The 19,205-nt window shown below is 39.8% G+C and overlaps 1 protein-coding gene across 3 annotated transcripts in view; it reads right to left on the bottom strand.

Annotated features, from left to right (window-relative positions):
* The window catches only part of PID1 (phosphotyrosine interaction domain containing 1), a 349,321-nt gene that overhangs the window by 281,732 nt on the left and 48,384 nt on the right, over positions 1–19,205 (bottom strand). Inside the window, exon 1 of one of the 3 annotated variants that reach the window (XM_070070104.1) lies at positions 2,152–2,242. The exons of 1 other annotated variant lie outside the window; for it this stretch is intronic. In XM_070070104.1, coding sequence (XP_069926205.1) covers positions 2,152–2,196 — 45 coding nt within the window. In that variant the 5' untranslated portion in view covers positions 2,197–2,242. Of the gene's footprint in view, positions 1–2,151; positions 2,243–19,205 lie in introns of those variants that run through there. One more of the 3 variants, XM_008259278.4, reaches the window with a different exon arrangement.

Raw genomic sequence — 19,205 nt, 5'->3', positions numbered from 1 at the left:
TCTGCCTAGTGGTGCCGGCACACCGGGTTCTAGTCCCGGTCGGGGCGCCGGATTCTTTTCCAGTTGCCCCTCTTCCAGGCCAGCTCTCTGCTGTGCCCAGGGAGTGCAGTGGAGGATGGCCCAAGTACTTGGGTCCTGCACCCGCATGGGAGACCAGGAGAAGCACCTGGCTCCTGCCATCGGATCAGCGCGGTGCGTCCGCCGCAGCGCGCCGGCCACAGTGGCCACTGGAGGGTAAACCAACAGCAAAGGAAGACCTTTCTCCCTGTCTCTCTCCTCTCACTGTCCACTCTGCCTGTAAAAAAAAAAAAAAATCCAGAGAGCTGTTACTTTTTGTCTACCATACATTTTTCATGAATTCCAAAATTTCATAAATATTCTGTGCCCCCTAGATCATCAGCACTTTGTGATGTCATCATGATATGTAGGAAGATTTGGCACTTCCAGCAACCACTAGGTAAACAACATGTGTAGAGTCCAGGGTAGATACCCATTCCAGCCCCGCCAGTAACTCACTGAGTGACTTTAAGCAAGTCACTCACTTCTCCTGGTCTCATCGTCCTCATGTGTAATATAAACCATTTGGATTAGTTTACCTCTAAGGTCTCGTCTAGCTTTAAAATTTTATTATTCCATTCTTTGGCTAATGATCCCATTAGCAGCATATAATGTGGCACATCAATAACACTAATGGGGTGCATTTAGACCCATGACTGCTTGAAATCTTTTCACCATTACTCAAAGCTATTTTTAGAAAAGGGTCTCCAATATTAATGATGGCGTAGAAGGGCGAAAAAGGGTAGGAAAGGGTAAAATGGGTATGATTAAAAGTTACTTTATACCTAAATACATTGATGTAAGGCAGATGAGAGGTTACAACAAGAAATCGCATCCTGTAAAATAAAGAATTCTTGGCTCTTAGGAGCCTCATTGTTATAGCACTAGTGATGGCAGTATCAGTTCCAGTAATTCCCCCAAAGCTGGCTAATTCCAAAGACATGACCACACGTCAGCAGAATTCCACCTAGTCACTTTCATTAGTGAGTCATTTCCATTTGTTGTGCAGTATTTCCCAAAGGAATTTATCACCCTTGATCCTCATGACTGTGCAACATCCACTTATCCTGTCTCCAGCCCTCTGATCTGTGAACGAGCTGTAGTAATAGTACCTTTATTTTCTGAACCAAACATCAAAGCACATTGGGACGATTCAGAATTCTGAACCTACCTACTAGCAGGACAGGTTACCATGAAGTATTTGAATATCCAGCACAAACTGTTATAGTCTATGTGGACAATGAATAAAACATTCAAGAGCAGAATGGTTACTGTATTTCCAGTGTCCCTATGAATACCCAAAGGCCTGTGAGCATGATTTTCACCATGTTAGAATCATCATAGCCGTCTTCTATTGAACCTTACTTTCACCAGAAACACTGTTGTTATACACCTTGTATCTACCATCTCTTGGAATCCTTGCAACAAATCTATGAGGTAGCTCTTACAAACTCCAGTTTACAAATGAGGAAACAGAGGCACACAGGAACTAAATAAGATGCCCCAAATCACATTGCGAGAAATAAACCTAGCTGGGATTTATATGTAGGAATGTCTGGCTCCAATAATTAAAGCCCTCACAACTAGGATAATAGGATTGTGTCATATGCAAATTTCTAAAGCTGGTGGGATCTGGGAGCTCATTCAATCTGGTCCTAGATTTAATTTAATCTGAGAGATTAACTGCTACATCGAAAGAGAAAGGCGAGGACCAGGCTTGCAGAGTCTCTGGCAGACCTATCTTTTGACAAGTAGGAGTCAGAGGGTGCCAGGAATTGAACTGTGCATGCCTGAAGTTTATTATTTCATTAGTCCTACCAACAACCCCAGGCTTTGTTTCTATGCCTATGGAAGAGGAAATTGAAGCTGTACAAACTCACATAGCTAACAAGCCAATATTCTAATCTTGCTGGTCATTTTCTAAAGAGCATGCTGATGAATTATAGACCCTCTTGTGTATACAAAACACAACCACCAAGTTAGGTAAATCTAGCACTGCATTTATTCCATTCTGTACAGCTCTCACTCCCAACAGCATATTAAAAATAAGATCCATCAGAAAGAAAAACAAAAGGCCCGGTTAAGGAAACTGACCCAATGTGGTAGATCCGAAGGCCCCTCTGCTCCGGGGACTTGCATCACACAGCCCTGGGTTGGGTCCTGGCCTGGGACTTCCTTGTATCACTGTCTGAGTCCACTCCCTTTCTGTGGTTTGGCTCTGACCACAGACTGTTCCTGAGCCAGCTCCTCACTGACTGTCTAGAATGCCTTCCCCATGTAAGCAATTCCTGAAACTACCTGACGTAAATCCAGCCAAGAGGACAGGAATAATCATCACCCAGTTTCCCAATGTGTGTAAATCTTAGCAAATCCTCTCTGAAAAGTATGCAAAACATATGAACACTTTTATAACTCTTCATAAAGTTGCCAAATTGACTCCAAAAAGGATTGTGAAAATATACACTCAACAAAAAGTAGAATATCAGCACTGGGTATTTTCACGACAGTGTATTAGTAATGTTAAAAAGTTTGATTGTTTTACTTTGATTTTTTAACTTTTATTTAATAAATATAAATTTCCAAAGTACAGTTTATGGATTACAATGGCTTCCCCCCCATAACTTCCCTCCCACCTGCAACCCTCCCATCTTCCGCTCCGTCTCCCATTCCATTCGCATCAAGATTCATTTTCAATTTACTTAGAAATGAAATTGAATATTTTTCTGCTATTAAAGCAGCTGTATTTCTTCTTTCATAAGTTATCTCTTCATATCCTGTTTTCACTATAATTGCTCCATGTACATTTTAAAATTAGCATATGTGACATATGTTGATTATCTAACCTTTGCACACTGTTCCCTTTCCAATTTCTAAATTTGAGTCACTGTTGATTAGAATGCTCAGAGAATTGTTAGTTTCATTGTCTTTCTCCTGACCCCCAACCCCTAATAAGGGCATTTCTTCACCAGAAGTAGCAATTTCATTGTTTTAAAGTTCCCATGTAAGACAAATACTTTTATGTGTTTGTTCCAGTGTTGAATGCCAAAGAGGGCCCTTAAGGCCATAATTTTTTTTCTGGAAATACTTTTTATGCCTTCCATAGAGTGTTATTACAATTTTCTTCACGATTCCATAAAAGCATCATTTAGAAAGCATTTTGGGTGCTCAAATTTTCAAGATATTAAAGGTTCACATTGTCTATTTCCATTTTTGTTGTGTTACAGACAATATTATAATACTGTAATTACAACAAATTATAATTTATTATTGTTTTATTTATGTGTGAGTATGTAGCCCATTTTGAAAATCATTTATCTTCATAAGCAATACATTCTTGCCTTTGAGATACAAAGTTTGATAGCTCTTTTAATCTTTCCTTGTGATTATTCAATTTCTCTGTGTCCTAGTCATATCTTCCAGAATGACTTAGAATCCAAATGTCCCATTTCAATCATGGTTACATCATTTTCTCTTTATATTGCAAACAATTTATAAGACATGATTTTGCTGCTATGTTGCATAGATCATACAGTTTCAATACCACAATTGCTTATTTGTCACTATGATTTTATTGAGATAAAATGATTCTCTAAGATATTTGGTTAGATGCTACTTAATGATATTTATGTTGGTTTCTTTACTGATACATGTGTAGGTTGGGCAGGAACTTCCAACTTTCTTTCCTCTCCTGCTTCTGTTCCTGTAGTCCCTGAGCTTAATCGGGCTCTCTCCACTGCAGCTGCAACCCTTGCTCTCTCCTTAAGTCTTCCCTTAGCCCTTGTATATATAAGAAAATTCAGGTACTCTGCTTTTTTTTCCATTTCAGAAGAAGCAAATTCATGCACCGTTGTATTTACTTGTGCTGTAAGAGAGCTAAACAGGGAGTTGGCACTGTGGCATAGCAGGTTAACCCTCACCAGCGGTGCTGGCATCCCATATGGGAACCACTTGGACTCCTGGGTGCCCTTCTTCCCATCCAGCTCTCTGCTTATACCCTGAGAAAGCAATGGAGGATGGCCCAAGTGCTTGGGCCCCTGCTACCCATGTGGAAGAACCCAAAGAAGCTCCTAGCTTCTGATCAGCTCATCTTTGGCTGTTGCAGCCATCTGGGGAGTGAACCAGCGATGGAAGCCCTCTCTCTCTCTCTCTCTGTCTCTCCTTCTTTCTGTAAATCTGCCCCTCAAATAAATAAATAAATGAAATCTTTAAAGAGAGAGTGAGTGAGTGAGCGAGCTAAACAGCAGTTAAATCTTTCCTTAATGGGAAAAACATGCAGTTACAAGAACGAATGTGCGTCCTTGAGTTAATCTTTATTTGAGAAGTGGGCCTGAGTCTGTTCCTTTATTGAAGCAGGTCCCTCAATCTTCCTGGCACAGGGAACCTCCAAATATGGCCATGAGCAGACAGGTCATAAATTGAAAGCAAGCATTTAGATGCTTGTATAGCAATTGTGTAGAGTGATTTTCTATCTCTTAGTCCTAATTTTAAAAATGGAGCTTATATTTTAAGCTTTACTTTTTAATACTTATTTTTCTAGCTATTTGCTTTTGTTATATTGGCTTATAAAGCATTAGAACTTTTAAAAATGCTCTTCTATAAAGTAGCTATTGGTTTAATGCTAATGGGTAATGTTTGCAAAATCTAGTACACAGATCACCTGCCCCTAAAAGAGTTACCTTATTAAAATGCAGGTTCTGGGTCCCACTCAGCACCTATTGAGAATAAGCTTTTTAGAATCTCTATTTTTACTTCCAATTTTATTTACTGTTTTAAAAATCATTTAATTTTATTTAAAAGAGATGGGGTGAGAGGATGGGAGGTGAGCAGGAAAAAGGGATAGAGATCTTCCATCTGTTAGTTCACTCTTCAAACACCTACATCATCCGAGACTGGACCGGGCTGAAGCCAGGAGCCAGGGACTATGCCCAGTTCTCCCATGTGAGTGGCAGGAACCCAAGTACTAGAGCCATCACTGTTGCCTCTCAGAATGCTCGTTAGTGGGAAGCTAGGTTAGAAGTGGAGCCAGGACTCAAATTAGGAGTTCTGATATGGGATGTCCCAAGCAATGTCTTCACGTCCATGCCAAATGCTCACCTTGTTTACTTTTTTAATTGATGAATTAAAATAGTACGTATTTATCTTGTACCTCATGTTGTTTTGAAATATGTATGCATTGTGGAATTACTAAACCCAGTGAACATATGTCTTACCTCACATACTAGTTTCCCTTTTTATTAGTAAGAATTGTTCAAAATTCTTAGCAACTTTCAAGGATAAAATACATTGTTATTAACTCAAATCATCATGCTCTACAATAGATCTCTTGAACTTATGCTTCCTAGTTGAAATTTTGTATCTTTGTCCAACCCTCTCCCCTGCCCCCATCCCTGGTAATCATCACTCTACTCTGTATTTCCATGAGTTCAATGTGTTTGGTTTCCACATATAATTAAAATCATGTGGTATTTGCTTCTCTGTGTCTGGCTTGTTTCATCTAGAATCACATCCTCCAGGTTTACTCATATTGCTACAAATGACAGGATTTCCTTTTTAAGGCTGAATAGTATTCCAGGGTGTGTGTGTGTAACACATCTTCTTTATTCTTTCCTCCATAGATGGACACTTAGGTTGCTTCCATATCTTGGCTATTGGGAATAATGCTATATAAAATGCAGATATCTTTCAGTGTACTCATTTCATTTCTGTTGAATGTATACCCAGTAGTGGGACTATCGGATCATATTGTAGCTCTGTTTATTAACTTTTGTCAAATCTTGCTACTGCTTCCATAATGGCTGTACTAACTTACACTCTCACTAACACTGCACAAGGATTCACTTCTTTTCAAGATGTGATATCTTTAGTCTTTTTGATGACAGCCTTTCAAGCAGTTGAGAGGTGATAGCTCACTGAGGTTTTAATTTGCAATTCTGTCATTAGTGATTTTGACCATTTTGCATGTCTGTTGGCCATTTGCGTGTCTTCTGTTGAGAAATATCTATTCAGGTCCTTTTCCCATGGTTTAATTGGGTTATTTTTCTTCTTACTATTGAGTTGAGTTCTTCATATATTTTCGATATTAACCTCTTGTCAGATGTATGATTAGCAAATATTTTCTCCTATGCATTGGTTATCTTTATACTCTGTTAATTGTTCCCTTGGCTGAACAGAAGGTTTCTAATTTGATGTAAGAATCTGAATTTTTAGCAAGATTCCTAGGTGATATTCACAATATTCACATAACATTTGGAAACCACTGATGTAGATCAGCCCTTGCCAATAGAACATTTTTATGATGAAGGAAATGTTCTGTGTCTGTACTATGCACAACAGTTGCCACATGGGAATAATGCAGTAACTGATAACTTAAAGCATTTGTGTTTATTTGACTGATGTTTATTTGACTGACTGATGTTCCATTTTGTTTGGAACAGAAGGGAACAGTTAGCCTGGGATCCCAGTGTGATTGAGGCACAATGCAAAAAAGAGTAGAAATTCTTTTTCCATTATTGCTTAATCAATAAGATTGGGAAGGGTGTGAATACCATCATGTGTGAGTTATTTCTATCATGGTAGCTCACTAAAATGACATAAGAACCCAAAGTACATAGTGTGGAAGCCTAACATGGATCCAAAGAATCTGTTCTTTCGCAGCTGAAATTGGAGCATAAAGTAAATGAAAGTGAAAGTAACTGTTCTCACCACCAGCGAGCTACAAAGACTAAAATATGTTTTCTCTTCAATTATCCTGTCAATGCGATTTTAATAGAGGAACAGATTCCAAATTCTAGCAGTGTGATTATATTTACCTCCAACTATCTTTCTTTTTTCTGTTTTTAAATTTTTATGTAACATTTTCAATTTACATATAATCAAAGGATTAATGTTCCACTAAATAATGAGTTCAATAAGTAAAAGTAAAAAAAGATCATACTTCAGCAGGACTATAGGCAAGGACTATAAATAATAATGAAATGAAAATGTCAGTTTCACTCATATAAATTCTAAAATAATGAAAGATTACTAAAACTGTAGAATCATATCTGCATATATTAACTGTCACAAATAAGAAAAACCTGATATTTTTATTTTGGGGTATGACTTATTTCACTTAGCATAATGATCTCCAGTTGCATCCATCTTGTTACAAATGCCAGCTGAGTAATATTCCATCATGTACATATACCACATTTTCTCTATCCAGTCATCAGTTGATAGACATCTAGGTTGGTCCCAAGGGAAGTCCAGGTAATTCTCATGCTGATTTCATTTTCTCTGGCAGAATCACATGGTGGATCTATTTTTAGTTTTCTGAGGGATCTCCTTACTGTCTTCCATAATGGCTGTACCAGTTTGCATTCCCACCAACAGTGTATTAGGATACCCTTTTTTCCCACATCTTCACCAGCACTGGTTATTTTTGTTTGTTTGTTTCTGGGTAACAGACATTCTGAATGGGGTGAGGTGAAACCTCATTGGAGTTTTATTTGCATTTTTCTGGTAACTGGTGATCCTGAGCCTTTTTTATGTGTCTGATAGCTATTTGTGTTTCCTTGAAAAAGGTCAACTGATATCCTTTGTCCATTTCTTAGCTGGTTTGTTTGTTTTGTTGAGTTTCTTGAGCTCCTTATAAGTTCTATATATTAATCCTTTGTTGGAGGCATATTTTGCAAATATTTTCTCCCATTCTGTTAGTTACATCTTCACTTTTTTGAGTTTTCCCTTTGCTGTACAGAAGCTTCTGAGCTTGATATAACCCCAGTTGTCCATTTTTGTTTTTGTTACCTGTGCTTCTGGGGTCTTATCCAAGATGTGTTTGCCTAGCCCAATGTCTTACAGCCTGTCCCTTATGTTTTCCTCTAGTAATGTGATGATTTCAGATCTTAGGTTTAAATATTTGATCTGTTGTGAATTGATTTTTGTCTGGGGTGTAAGGTAGTGATCTTGTTTCAAACTTCTGTGTGTGGAATTCAAATTTTCCCAACACAATTGTTTCTTGTGTTTCTATATTGGTTTTTATGCATCTAGGGCATCACTTGTTATTTCCTATGGAGGATTTTCTTTTTTATTGAAAGCTTTATTCTTGGAAATGTGTCTATCTGGTTAGGTGGAGTGCCTAAGACTGGTGCTGGAGTTCCAGCGATATGCTCTAGGGTATGCTCTGGGTTGGGCCGGGAAACTCTGGCCACTGTTTATCAGTAGGGTAAGAGTCCAGAGCGACACCCCCAGTTGAGTGTGGTGTGACACCTCTGGCTACAGCCAGTAAAGGGAGGGAATGTTGGAGCTGCCTAGTGTGCTCACAATCCCATACCTCCTCTGTGCCCAGGTTAACTAGCTGATTCACAGCCTAGAATGATCTCACAGTACCTGAGCACCCCAACCACCCAGGCATGCACCCTATACAGGTTACTGACCCACTTCTTGGTGTGTCCCCTGAACCCTTTGCAACATGTGTCCCCAGCATGCAGGGAGCTTTGAGTTCCTGAAGTCATATCATAGGGATATGCAGGAACCCAGCCATAACCCGTGTCCCTCTCATACAGAACTATGTCACAGTCACGGAGTTCAGGGCATCCCTCCATGTCCTGTGCACTGCCCCATACCCAGTGTGAGTTGCCTGCTGTTCCCCAAATTAGGATAGAGGAGGTGGCTGCAGCTTCACCTCAGCAAATTGAGACTGGTGCTTTGGTGGAGGGAGGGGTGAAGAGCAAAGTGGTCTCCCTTCTCAGAGTAAATAGCTACTTAGCCCCCTGCCAATTTCCCAGGCCAGACTCCAAGCTAGTGAGGATCATGAAATTCTCCATAAGCCAAAGCCACCAGTGGCATAGGGTAGGGCAGTCTCCTCACCTTGCCTGAGAAACTGGTGCCTCCCAGCTGGATGCTGACCATGAATATGCAAGAGTTGCTGGCTGCCATGGCCAGTGGCTCTGCGTTTGTTCTCTCTCTTTAGTGCTCCATGGAGTCCCTGGTCTATTCTGTCCTGTCCAGTCTCCACTGAAAATTTCTCTCAACCAGCCCCCTGCAAATGTGGTCCTTCCTTTGTTTTTCTGGTTTCTGTCTGTGGCTGTATTAGTGCAGTGTCTCACTGTTCAGCCATTGGCAATCTAACATATATATTCTCAAAGCCATTCTTATACTTAAAAATTAACTGTCAGGTGAGAGAAGAATTATCATCCATGGTTTAAGTTCTATCCAAGTGGATTTCAAGGTAAAAAGGGAAGAGGCATGGAAATGAGTCCCAGCATGATAGGGAGGTCTATTGTGGAGAATTTCTTTTCCTGAAGAAAAGAAAAGAAAATGAGAAAATACAGTAAATGTTCAAAAGCAGTGTTTCACATACCAAAAAAGTATTGTGTTGAAGAAAATCAAAACTAGAACTAAATAAATGGAGACATGGCCCAAGTTCATGTATTAGAAGATTCAACATTGGCAGGATGACAGTTTTTCCTAAGCCGATATGTAGATTCCATGCAACCCCAATCAAAATCTTAGCAAGTCATTTTCCAGATGTGAACAAATTGATTCTAAAGGTTATATAGAGAGGCAATAGACCCAGGAAAGTCCACATAATCCTGCAGAATAAGATTGGAGACTGGCAGCACTGGGGTTCAAGGTGTAATTACTATAAAGCTACAGTAATTGAGATAGTGTGGTATTGAAATAGTATTATGAAAGTTTCTGAAAGTTTCCATTTCTAACCTTGTAAAATCCACTTTATTTGCTCTGAAATTTCAGAAATAGACCTTGTAAAATGAATTTATATAGGCAGAAAAGACATATGAAGGTAGTAGTAGGAAGTTTATTTTAAGAAAATGGTGTGCACATTACCTCATTGAATCTTCCCTAGGACACTTTGAGATAGACAATTGTAGCTCTATTTTCAAGCAAAGACAGTAAACTATGGTCAGAGGGACTTAACAGACTGATTTGCAAGCTTTTAAGGAGCATGTACAAATCAATGCACTTCTTCCTTTATTGAGAAAGTCTTGCTGTGAAGAACAAAAATCCAATGGACTAAGCAGTAAGCTTGGCACTATGACTTGTTTACAAGCTCCTTCTCTTACTACAGAGCTGGAAAAACCTCTGAGAACAACTTCAATCATCGTCTGAGTAGCACATTATGGACAATAGGATGTTATGGATAACAGCACACCCTCTGGTATTAGACCAGCTGGACTTGACCCAGGTTCCGCCCCAGCTGGCTGTGTGACCTTAAAAAAGTTGTTTAAGCTTTCTGCACTCACCTCCCAGCTCATGAAAAGAAGGTCATAGTATTCTCCATGTTTTAGGGATGGTAAAGAATACTGTAAAAAATGAGATTATATTTAATACACACACACACACCATGAATGGCACATAGAAAGGCAAAGGAAATGCTAAATAAATGTGAACAGTTTTACACTGTTAGTTTCACAAGTAGCTAGATTTAATACTCTCTGTCTTTGAAGTCTTAGGAGCCTAACCACTGAGCATGTTGTCCATAAAAAGGCCCTTGCTGATTCTCTGAACACTATCTCTCTGAGCTTCCGTCACCTAGAAGGGTTGGTTTTGAATACGTGCACTACAAGTTGTGTCTATCCAGGAACTTCAGGGTGCAGAAGTACCTGCATTCTGCTGAATTTCTTGTACAAAAGGAACTAATACCATTAGCCCTTACATAAGATGGAGTTTGGGGACTCCAGGAAGGCTCAAGACACAAAATTTTAAAATACAGTATCCAATTAGGGAGCTGGTAAACATTTATTGGGCAAAAAGTTCTTTTGAATAGGCCCTCCAGCTTGCATCACATGCATTTTTATTAAAAGGAATGAAACATAGGAATCTCTTCACAGCTTTTAAAATTTGTACATAAAATTGCACAGTCAATAAAGGAAAAGGCAGCATGCTCCAATTTTGTTGGATGCCAATGACTATCTTAAGGGCATTCATGAACTAGCGCAAAGGCAGCCCAACCCTTAGCTTCCATCATTGACATCTACCTTCTAGATGGCATGCGTCAGTGAGGAGGGATGCTGACTCCGCGGATCGCAGTTGAGCAGGGTGGCCTCGTGGTGACTTTTGGAAAAATTTACTCAGCACCTTTCCAATGACCAAATGAAGTTGGCTGCCCTCAACTCTCTTCTATTGTATACAACAATTATATTGAAAGGTGAACTTCCTAAGAAAAATCCAAGCAAAAACAATTCAAGTACAAAGAGAAGACGTAAAGCTCCACCCTGGCCAAATCTCCCAGTGATGTCACAAGACTTGGCTGAAATGTGACCTCTGCATGGGACTCAGGGCATCATTACAATGAACTAGCTGGGAGAAAGGGATTCTCTGCTTCATCACAGATTTGCAGAGCAAACGGAGAGGGGTTGATAAAACATTTTTCTCTTATAACTTTCTTTATGTACTCCTGTTTTTAAAAGTCCATACACTGGGTTCTATGCATGTTCCCTGTTTTGATAAAGGATGTTACATCTAAGATTTGCATTTTCATAATAATTCCCTTACTTCAGCTTGTCCTATATCTTCATTTCATGCCACAGGCTGCAAACTTATTTCAACCAAAATAGATGCAAATAACATTAAAAAAAACTCTCAACATTTTTTTTTTTGCATTTTCTGTTTCATCATCCAAAAGGTCAGAATTTTACATGTGTTGTTCTTTCACTTCAGACACCAGTGATGCATCTACTACATTCCATTTTCTAGAATTAGCTACAATTTACATGAGATCTGTCACGTTGAAATGCAGGCTGGCCATGTTCTTTCCTTTGACTCAAATAACAGCAATTTGTTTCTCTTAATAAGCACATTTTCCCTTTTCAATATTTTCTTTTACCACACTGGAGGAAACACTGGTCAAAAGAATGTTTGAAAAGTGGGTTGAGGTTGCTGTGCCGAGACTGCTGCGTTAGAAAACAGTCTCTGCTTTCCTGAGTTCTCAGAAGGAAACAGTGGCACTCACAAAGATCTAGGACAGCAAGACCACAGTAATAATGCATGAATCTAAATGCTAAGCTGTCCAAACAAAGATCTGGTGATGAGTTGTTAAAGCAGATCCCGGCAGGATCCCAGCAAACAAGTGGCTTCCTTTTTTGCCACTTCAACTACAAACAGATCACAGTTCTGTTCATCAAGGTGCCCTTTAAGTGCCCATCCTAGTTCGCCAAAAATAAAAGGGTCTGTATGTCCTTTGATTCACTGGAAGAGGAAGAATTTGGTGAATGCACATCGCTAATATTAAACAGAAATACTGGGGAAGATAATGTTTTCAAGCAGCTGAACAAGGGACCTGAGGCATTATCAAGGAATAAGTAACAGTTAGGGAAAAAGAGATCCTGGACACATCACTTGGAGACCCTCTTAATTTCAGAACTCAATCTTCCTATCAGTGAAAATAAGAAGAATGGGTAAAAATGCTTTCTAACAAGCCTTTCCCAGAGCCATGATTATTATGCAAATTTCTTGAGGAATCTTTGTTTGAAAATACTTGTAGTTTTATTGCCAACAGGACTGCTTAAAAAATAAGTTCAATTGTTTTCTCATTTCCTTATACAGACACCTATAGAATTGCTGCTCAGAGCTTCCAGTCATCAGGAGATGGAAAAGGTTAATACCACAGGCTGATCAAATATTTGCCAAAGGCACATAAGTTTATTTTGTAAGCTTGCTTGATCATAGAAAAATGGATGGTATATGTTAAGTTTTAGCAAAACTGAAATTAGCTAATGGAGTTCCATTGCTATATGGAGGGCCCTGAATTTGGGAGACATTGAGACAACAGATTATCGATCCCCCCACCTTGATGATTTCTCTAATTCTATGATTCTTCCATTCTTGTCAACATGGACAAAATCAAAAAGTAGAAACTTGAAGAAAATAACACAGCAGAGAAGGGAATTAAGAAATTCAGCTGGAATGGGCATTTAACCTAGCAGTGAAGACACTCATATCAGAGTACACGGGTTCAGTTCCCAGTTCTGGCTCCTGACTCCAGCTCTCTGCCACTACTGACCCTGGATGGCTGCAGGCATGGCTCAAGGAGTTGGGTTCCTGCCACCCTCAAGTAATTTTTTTAAGTAATTATATTAAGTCACTCCTTTCTTCTAAAGGCTAGAATAATCTTTTTCTCAATTAGCATGTAATCATTTACTTTTTATAGAAGGTTCATTGTTAAAAGTGATTTTTCTCAGAGTTTTAATAAGCTCTGTTTGTGGTAGAATGAGAAAGCCATGCCAAGATGGCTGCTGGCAACAGAAACTGCCTGGCAACAGGCTGTGATTGGATGGTTTCAGAAACCACATGACAACAGAGCCTGCCTGGCAACAGGGTGTGATTGGTTAGGGCATAGACCACCCCTTGACTGGATTGGCTGCCTTGGCTATATAAGCTGCTGTTGCAACTGAAATACACGAGTCTGCAGGCTGCTTGCCTCAGGCCTACTTACATCCGACTCCCCGGGGTCTGTGTGGTGACTCCGCGCCTCTTGCCCCCACCATGCTCTTCCTCTCAGGAACAAATCCATAGCAACATCTATTGGACCTACTTTCTTTCGCAAACCAAAGGATGGATCAGAGAGAAAACTTAGCTCCTGGAATTTCACTGTTAATTGAACCTTGATGTTATAACCAATCATCACAAACAAGAAGGTACTCAGGCAAGATGCAGAGCTGAGTTCCATACAACCTGAGCTTTAAGATATAACTTACCTGCCAGAGGACTGTAAGCAATTCTCTGATCAAAGCATCTCCATGATGTTGGCCCACCCTATCTCATCCTCACCCACCTGAATAATTGTAGACACAAACCAAATTTGATTTGGCAATCAATGCTCTACAGCCCAGCCCCAGTTTATGCCTTTAGTCACATCTCTTCAATTCAGTTCAACTAAACAAATATTCATGAGTACCTTTTACATGCCAAACCCTTTAATAGACATGGGGATACAAAGATAAGTAAAGCACTATCTCTGTACCTAAGATCCGCACTGCCTCTTCTGTAATGAGAGAGTCTATTAACACAAATAAGCAGAGAAAACACTGTCTTGTTAGGTTGCTGAGAAGACTAAGAGAGATAATACATGTAAAAGGCTCAGCATCATTCTGGAAAGAGTGGCATCTGTCTGTAATGATGTCCGCAGGTGCGGCAGGTATCTCATGAGTGGTTTTGACTTTCCTTCTTGAAGACACAGGGTTTTCAAAAAGTTCATGAAGAATGAGAACTATGGGGAAAACTACAGATAGATCTCAAATTTTTTTGCACACACACAAAAAAACCCACAAATCTTACTTTTTAAATTCTACTTTCCCATGACCTTTTGAAGTGATCCCATACATTGCCAAGTCATTCAGATACTTCTGACAATTTCATGAAGAGACAGAGAAAAGGATTTAGAAACAACATGTAATAAAATTATCTGATAGAATTTGTTTCCTATGCACACTCCCTCTCTACATTCTGCCCCTAATCCCTTTGCTAATCTCTTCACCATCACCTCAAACAAAATCCACTGTGTAGCTCCCTACACAAGAAGAAGAAATGGCCTGTTTATGGGCCACAGGCCCTTAGAGATCACTTGAAGTCCTATGTATTACATAAGCATGCCACATTTGCTGTTATTCTTGGAGGTGTGAAGTTTGATGGAAAAGCTTCTCTCTCTGATGAAGCATTTCACCCACAGAAAGCAGATCTGTTGTACGCAAGAGCTGCTGTTATTGCCATTCTAACAAAATAAGCTTTTCTCCACACTTACAGACTCAAAAGGAATAAATTCCTGAAATTGTCACCAAAAATATGTCACTAAAAATCAACCAAATTCAGGGGCAGAGAAAGAGGTGGGCAATAAGGAACTCCCTTTCTTGGATTTTGACTCCTGAACTGAGCCTTGGACACTGCTTCCAAGATGGAACCTGCCCATAACTCTGCTCTCACTGTATCCTGAGCCTTCAAATACTGTCTGAGTGCATCCCATGGTCCTTAGATTTTACTCTACACCCCGTGATTTGCTGGTAGATCTGAGGAAACCACCTTGCTTAGATCAGAGAAAAGAACTCCTAGCGGAACTCAATTATTTTCTCCTGTGGCTACCTGCTTTCTATCTCATCCCCTTCCATCTCATGGAACTGGGGTGTTACAGCAGCATGACACGAAATTCCCAGCAACATCTCCCCCATCTCCATGGGTCCAGCTTTGAAGCTCTTGATTCCATTCAGTGGAAAGAGGCTCAGTCATCATGAACAGCACCCTGTGTGTTACGGCTGTGTTTCTTGCTATTGTACTCAGTATAACTGCATTACTTCTTTGAGTATCAGATCCCTTAAACATTATACAACAGGACAATAAATAATGAGGTGTCACTATATAACAATTGAGTGTGGCTGTTTTGATTGGCTTGTTCATGCTAGAACAGGCCACTTTGCTGTGACCCCGAATGATTCTCATTGCCAGGTGAGCTCTACCTCTTGACCCCTGGAGCAGGGAAGGGAGAGCCACAAGTGGACCCCTGCCTATAGACCTGAGGAGGGCTGCTGTATTCCACTGTATTCCACCACAGGAACACACATTCTTATTTGGAAGTCTCAGAAGGACAGACTGTGGTCAACACCACCCTTGGGAGGTTTTGCAAACATGGTCATCTTAAGGAAAAAGCTTGCTTTGTTCCAAAGCGCATGGGTTGAGGATCCAACAGCCAGAACTTTCCAGAAGCTCTGCCCTCTCATCTACTGGAAAATTCTGCTAAAACCCAACAGTAAAGAACAATTCCTCAGCGTGTCTGGCAGCTCAGGGCTCCATGGCTGCTCCACACAGCTGCTGCACTTGGCACCCAAGCAGAGCTGGTTCCTCTTTTGCTGATACTATCAAGATGTTCCTTGTTTCTGATCATGAGTATTAATAATAATATTTACCGGAACAGGCCCTGCAGAGTGCCAAAAAGCAGAAAGTGCTTCAGAAGCAGTCTGCTACGAATCCAGGGCCAGACATGCCAGAGTGGGGCATCCAGTGTGGTTCCTGAGAGCAGTCAACCGGTACCGTGTTGAGGCCCCACAGAAGGCACGCTCTCTGTCCACTAGTCCATGCAAGCGCACCAGCTGTCAGTTGGAAGGAGCACCCAGGAATGCGTGGGGGTGTATACTAACAAAAATGGCCCAAACTACAAATTTGTGGCACCAAAATGCACCTCTCCCACAAGAAGGAATCTCACAGTGGCATTCGTTGTATTCATATGTCAATTCTCCTCACCTTCTTTTGGAAAATTACATGCTTCTTTTTGGTTATTAGGTTCTTTTTAAAATAAAAGTTTATTTTAATTTTTAATTAGTTGTAACAGATTCAATGTGCTTTGTAGATAGAATTCTCAGAACCTAATGATATTCCCTTCTTCCCTCCCTCCCCCATCTCCCTCTGACACTGTTCCTTCTCCTTTTTTTTAGTTTTTGAGAAAACATATCATAAATTTACATTACAATAAAAGACTAATACTTTGTCCAAATAAAAAGTTTGAAAAGAAAAAAAGACCCTAATTTAGTGGGAATATAGATGGTGACTATAAACAATAATTGAATGAAAAATTATTTTCATCCATACACAGAAAAATTTAAAGTAATCACAGATTATTAAAACTATAGTAGAACATTCTTTTTCCTTTTATTTATTTATATTTATTTTAAGTAATTTTTATTTATTAGGTGAACAAAGTGTATGTATTTCATACATGCAGATTTAGCAGTACGACGGTACTCCCCACCCTACCTTCCCTCTCACCCATGTTCCCACCCTCCCTCTTCCTTCCTTTCTTATTCTTGTAATTTTTACAAGGAAATACTTTTGGTTTATTTTATAATTATAAGCTTAACCCTCCACTAAGTAAAGACAAAGATCATGTTTTCCCTGACCTGTGGTTACTAACAGAATTTAAAAAACATGTAGTGTATGTGAGCAAATTGACATTTCCCAATTTGATGACTGTGTACAGCCCATCTACTGTTGAGCAATAGTGTTGTTTTCTTTGTCTTACTATTTGTTGAATTCTTACTAATTGCTAAATTCTTACTATTGGATGCATTCTTTACTTAATAATACAACATTCGTAACTATTGGCTTCACAATGGTATAAAACAAAGCTTTACAAAACTATATTTGCAGTAATACTGATATAGACATTTCTTTCTGTTCTTTTTATGGTTGGTTTTCTAAATTTTTCTTTTTGAGGAATGAGCTCTACCTCATTTAATACAGCTGGACAGAACGGTTATGCAAGGCACCTTGCACTCTATTCAAGAAGTGGCAGCTGAGTCAGTACTGGTCATTGGACCAATCCCTCCCTCCTCCAGGTAGGAGTAAATGGGAGTAATGAAGAGGAGAAGGCATTCAGATCTGGCTGAAAAGCCCATGAGAGTATTTCAGGCATGGAAAGCCAAGACACTCTGGCAAAAGATCTCTGTGAGTGAGATCTCAGTGGAAAGAACAGGTCTTCAAAGAAGGAGGTACCTTTCTCTGAAGGGAGGAGAGAACCTCCACTTTGACTATGACCTTGTCTAAACAAGATAAGAGTCAGAGAACTCAAGGGGCTTCCATAGCCTTGGAAACTCATGACTGGAGCATAGGGAGATTACTGATGCCATAGACAGGAGTGTCAATTGGTAAAGTCAACAACAGGAGTCACTGTGCACTTACTCCTCATGTAGGATCTCTGTCCTTAATGTGCTGTGCATTGAGATTTAATGCTATAACGAGTACTCAAATAATATATTTCACTTTGTGTTTCTATGGGGGTGCAAACTGTTGAAATCTTTACTTAATGCATACTAAACTGATCCTCTGTAAAAAAAAAAAAAAAAAAAAAAAAAAAAAAAAAAAAGAAAAGAAACTATCAACTCCCAACTTGACTCTCACTGGGATTAAACATGACAATAGGTCTGATCTGATTTCATCATCATTAAAAAAAATCATCTATTATTTTTCACTTTATGTTTCTGTGTGAGAGCTAACTGTTGAAATCCTTACTTAATGTATACTAAGCTGATCTTCTGTATATTAAGATAATCGAAAATGAATCTTGATGTGAATGGAAGGGGAGAGGGAGTGGGAAAGGGGAGGGTTGTGGGTGGGAGGGACGGTATGGGGGGGAAGCCATAGTAATCCATTATTCGTACTTTGGAAACGTATATTCATTAAATAAAAGTTAAAAAAAAAAAAAAAAAAAAAAAAGAGGAGAAGCTGATGAATCCCAGCAGCAAAGCCTGACCATGCCCACATGACTCCAACAACCACAATTATTTTAGAGTCCCCTGTTTTCTTTCTTTATCTAATTATTTATGTGTCCTTGTTGCTTTGTTTTGCAATGTTTTGGAGTTTTTGCTTGATATATGACATCCTCAAGTTTATATACACGTGTGTGTGTGTGTGTGTCCTTAGTTTCACCAGAGTACATTTCTGCTGCTTATGACCAAAAGCTCTTAACTGATACAAAGAAGTGGTCTCCAAAACACTTGGAGGATACGTTTTCCCTACAGATCCTGCACGGTATTGATAAAACTAGGTTTGTACATAAAAGGCGCATGAAGGCGGGGTTGGTCGAGAACTGTGGAGCAGCAGCAGAGGCACGCGGTCACTCACGTTCAGAGACAACGTGCTGGAGATGGTGACTGATTTCACCAAACCTGCAAATGTCTTACAGCTGCAGAGAAACCTCCAAGGCTGCCTTTCCTTTAAACACATGCTAAATCAAAACAAAAATCGGGGACCAAAAATAAAGTCTGCAGTTTATTTGGAATACAGGGGAATTCCAATGCAGTACTTGAACTACTCTGGGTTAAGACCACAGAAACAAGAACACTGGAGTATGATAGGCTGAGTGGACACCCGGGGATGTGGCATGTTCTCCCGCATGGCCTGTCCATGCCCACTCTCCACACAATGTTGCTCCACAGTGATGGGCTTTGACTGTGCACCACACAATTCCAAACAGCAGACCCTCATGCTAACCAAAGAGCTCCATAGAAAACTGATGGACTCCAGGTACTTAGACCATAAATGCTCCATAAGCAAAGAAGAGCTAGTGCAACAAAAACATTGCTAAGTGCAAATCTCACGCTTCAAAGAACTTTGTTGCTTCATGTAAGGCAAAGGACGGTGGTGGGATTGGAGGTTTGCTTTATTAA

Source organism: Oryctolagus cuniculus, chromosome 3 (genome assembly GCF_964237555.1).
Source record: "Oryctolagus cuniculus chromosome 3, mOryCun1.1, whole genome shotgun sequence".
NCBI lineage: Eukaryota > Metazoa > Chordata > Mammalia > Lagomorpha > Leporidae > Oryctolagus > Oryctolagus cuniculus.
Note: the sequence above shows the minus strand (reverse complement) of the source record. Positions and strands in the feature narration are given on the sequence as shown.